General features: G+C 39.3%; 1 protein-coding gene across 1 annotated transcript; it reads left to right on the top strand.

Annotated features, from left to right (window-relative positions):
- Positions 1-880: 880 nt before the first annotated feature.
- Positions 881-1639, top strand: LOC120780120 (glutathione S-transferase 1-like; the record flags this gene model as incomplete). The annotated part of the gene is made up of 1 exon (XM_040112403.1): positions 881-1639. A coding segment is annotated over one exon (677 nt), but the record flags the coding sequence as incomplete, so codon positions are not given.
- Between the last annotated feature and the right edge of the window lie 2349 nt (positions 1640-3988).

The raw sequence follows: 3988 nt of genomic DNA, 5'->3' as shown, positions 1-3988 counted from the left end.
CGCAATTTTCGACGACAGGCCTTCCGGAGCGTGGCGCATCTTCGACCACCTCTACACCAGAACGAAAACGTTGAAACCATCGTTGTGCGGTGGAAATGGAAACTTTATCGGGTCTATAAACTGCACAAATTTTATTGGCGGCTTGAGATGCATTTTTGCCTTTATCGTAGTACTCGTAGTACTGTAAAATATGGCGTATTTTCTCTTTATTTTGCTCCATGTTTGCGACGCTATAACTCACGAACGACTTAAAAGAAACGACAATCAATCAAACACATGTTAGCGGGTGAAATGAGCTTTCCAAAAAGGTATAGCATGATCCGATGCGACGAATAAAACTAGAACTACGCGCTTTCAGCGCCAACTTACGAAAATACCGGCAGTTGGGAAATTATACATACAAAGTTTTTCCGACGGGGAATTACAAAATATTTATGAATGCCTTTCTTCATGCCTACATACATATGTACATATATCTGCCTACATCTTTGTAAAAATTACTACAGAACGTGTTGTAGAGTGCTCTGCTACTAGTTATCTGTTAAACAGTAGTGGACCAGTATGAAAGTACGAATATCATCGTGAATACGAAAACACATCTCATAAATTTTAAGTAATTGATTAAACAAAATCCCTAACGTTTTCGATTCTCGTTCAGATTACAAATATTTTTATATACATATATGTATGTATGTATGTATATTTATAAATAATAAAATATTGTTCTAGTAGCTTAAATTTAACAAGAAAAGTGGTCTCAAAAGTATGAAAAGAACGAGTCGAGTTTTAAGAGTATAGACGAAGCTAGTTCCCTGCTCGTCTTTTAAGAAGCCCCCTGATGTTATAAAAAGTAGGAATATATGTCTTGGACTTTGTTAAGTGATCAATAAATTAAAAATTGTATTGTATGGTTTAGAAGCCAGTCCACCAGTCCGTGGTGTATTATTGACACTGAACGCATTGGATTTACCATATGAATTTATAGATGTCGATTTGTTTGCTAAAGCCAATAAATCGGAGGAATTTCTGAAAATTAATCCAGCCGGTACAGTACCGGCTTTATTGGATGATGGTCAGGCGATTTTGGATTCACATGCTATTATCGCATACTTAGCAAGCAAATATGGCAAAGATGATTCACTCTATCCTAAAGATCTGGTGAAACGCTCGGTTGTCGATCACCGCTTATACTTTGAGGCCAGTATGGCCTTTGAGCGTGCCCTACGCGGAACAACAAAACCTATTATCTTCGATAATGAAACTAATGTGCCACAGCAAAAAATCGACAATGTGGCGGAAGTTTATGGTATAGTGAACAAATTCCTACAGGATCATCCTTTTGTTGCCGGCGACAACTTGACCATTGCGGATTTATCACTGATATCATCGATTTCCTCATTGCATGCTTATTTAGATAGCGATGCCACTAAGTATCCCAATTTGGTTGCATGGATTAAGCGTTTGGAGCAGTTACCTTACTATGAGAAAGCGAACGGCAACGGAGCTAAGCAGTTAATCGAATTGATTAAGTCGAAGAATATAACCATCGTACCTTAATCTGGAATATACATACATACATATGTATGTGTGTTCTTTAATCGGTTTTGATTTGTAAAAGTGTTTTCAATACTACAGTTATATATGTATGTGTATGTACGTATGTATATCTAATATATGTTATATGTTAACATGGCAAATGTTAACAATTACTAAATAAGTAATAACACATAATCAGCAATAATTAGCAAATCACAGCGGAAATGCATCTTTAATTGCACAACATTTCCCACAGTAAAAGCCAGACGCTTTCATCAGCACAAAAGCTCATTTTTCGGCGTGAAGCGGAAATCCAACACGCGCAACCGAAATAAGCCAATTCGGAGAATCGGCAACAAAGTCAGCAGTTGGCCGGTGCAACGTAGCTTAGGTTTTAAGTAAATTAATTTTTAAGTTTAGTCTTAGCTCTGTTTCGTTTCATTGAACAATAAATAAATTATTTTTTTAAAAGAAATTAACGTCAAATTTCTTAACTGGCGCCCAACGTGGGGCCTTCGCTAGTCGCGTTTCGTATCAATACAATTCGCGGGTGTATCCACAAGTCTTGGTTAAAAAGTTTGTGCTGTCGTGATTCTCAGCGGCTACCATTAGAAGACAAGGATAATACTTACCACCCCATAGACGGCGAAGGCTTGGGCTAGGACTCAACAGAAGTGCAGGAAAAGAGGCCCCTAGTCGCCAATAGCAAACGGGAAACGCAAGACGTTAGCCGCCTGCCCAGGAGAATGTTCCTGCTACTAGAGTAAGAATTAATTTTAAGAATAAATATTAATATATTCACATATGTAAAAGAATTTTTAAAATATAAAAAGTGAAACTGTTTAATGTGAAACAAACTATGTTAAAGAAATCTTTAATGCAAAGGTGAACATAATTTAAGAATAGTGACATAATTTAAGAAAGAGAGCGCAATTCAGAAAAAATAATTGAACTAGACGAGATAATATTATAACGAAAAGCTAACTAAAAGTGAAAAATTTAAAAAGGAAACTTTTAACTCAAAACAAAATAAGCTAGGGATAAATTAAATTTTTAAAATAAAAAGGTGAATAATAGAAATATATCAATCATGCCAGTTAATCCTGCCAACCTCGTTCGGCCACCAATACTTAATGCACCCCAAGGGCCACCAGCACCTTGTGGTCAGCCTCTTGCCTCTTCTAATTCATTCTCGATGGATGAGTTAACTTCCGTAATCACAGGAATTGTGAACAATGTCTTAAGGACTGAAGGGCGAAACATGGTTCAAACCGCCCTTAACCCAAATTCCAACTTTTCAAATTTCACGGACATTACCATAGACTCAAGACTACCCGGAAATATCTCTGAATTAGACAAAATACCAGATGTGGTACGATGTCTTCGGGAGTTCTCCGGAAATCCGGGAGAATTCACATCTTGGAGGAAAAGCGTGGACAGGATCCTCCAGATATATGAGCCTCAAAGAGGTACCCCAAAATATTATGGCATCCTCAATGTCATTAGAAACAAAATCGTGGGCAATGCCGACATTGCCTTGGAGTCCTATAACACTCCACTAGATTGGAAGGCGATCTCCAGTTGCCTAACATTGCATTACGCAGATAAACGCGACCTTGGTACCCTTGAGTACCAAATGACCTCTCTCGTACAGGGTAGCAATACAATTCAAGAATTTTACCAAAAGGTATATTCTCACCTCTCACTAATTCTGAACAAACTGGGATGCATGGAAGTCGGCGCAGAAGCCATGCACCTTCTAACTCATACGTATAGGGATAAAGCCCTAGACACGTTCGTTCGGACTCAAAGGAGATCTACCGAGACTCCTTGGAATGAGGGAACCAGCAGATCTCCCTCAGGCACTCCACTTGTGTCTCAAACTAGAGAATCAAACCTTCAGGTCACATTATGCCTTGAGCAATAATAACAATATCAGCAGGAAACCACAAGAGTTTCGTCCACCACTACCTCCCAGAAGGATAAACAATGAGTTTTACCCCGAATTGGCATACTTGCCCCAACCAAGGTTGTACGCAGCCACTCCACCTAGACCACCGCAAATGAATTATCAAGTTCAACGCCAGCAACAGGCGCCCCAAAATGCACAACAGCATTACAATCCACCACCACGTCCTTTGCATAAGCCACAGCCAATGTCCAGAAACCGTCCACGGACATTGACCGTATCATGGAACTAGAATACACTATATGAATAGCCACATGTAATAAATGAGACCCTATTAACAAAAGACTCTCTCCTGTGCAACCCCTGGCTCCTGTGCCCTTAACAACCCAAAGCGAATTTCCATAGATTCTGAACAACCCCAAGCTACTATCCTACCACAACACCTGACAAGCCGACGTATCATCAAGAACGCCCTGAAACCACTTCAACTCCTTTGCTGTAACTCCAGCATAGTGACGTGAGCTCATCCGATAACTTAATTTG

Source organism: Bactrocera tryoni, unplaced genomic scaffold (genome assembly GCF_016617805.1).
Source record: "Bactrocera tryoni isolate S06 unplaced genomic scaffold, CSIRO_BtryS06_freeze2 scaffold_171, whole genome shotgun sequence".
Classification (NCBI taxonomy): Eukaryota; Metazoa; Arthropoda; class Insecta; order Diptera; family Tephritidae; genus Bactrocera; species Bactrocera tryoni.
Note: the sequence above shows the minus strand (reverse complement) of the source record. Positions and strands in the feature narration are given on the sequence as shown.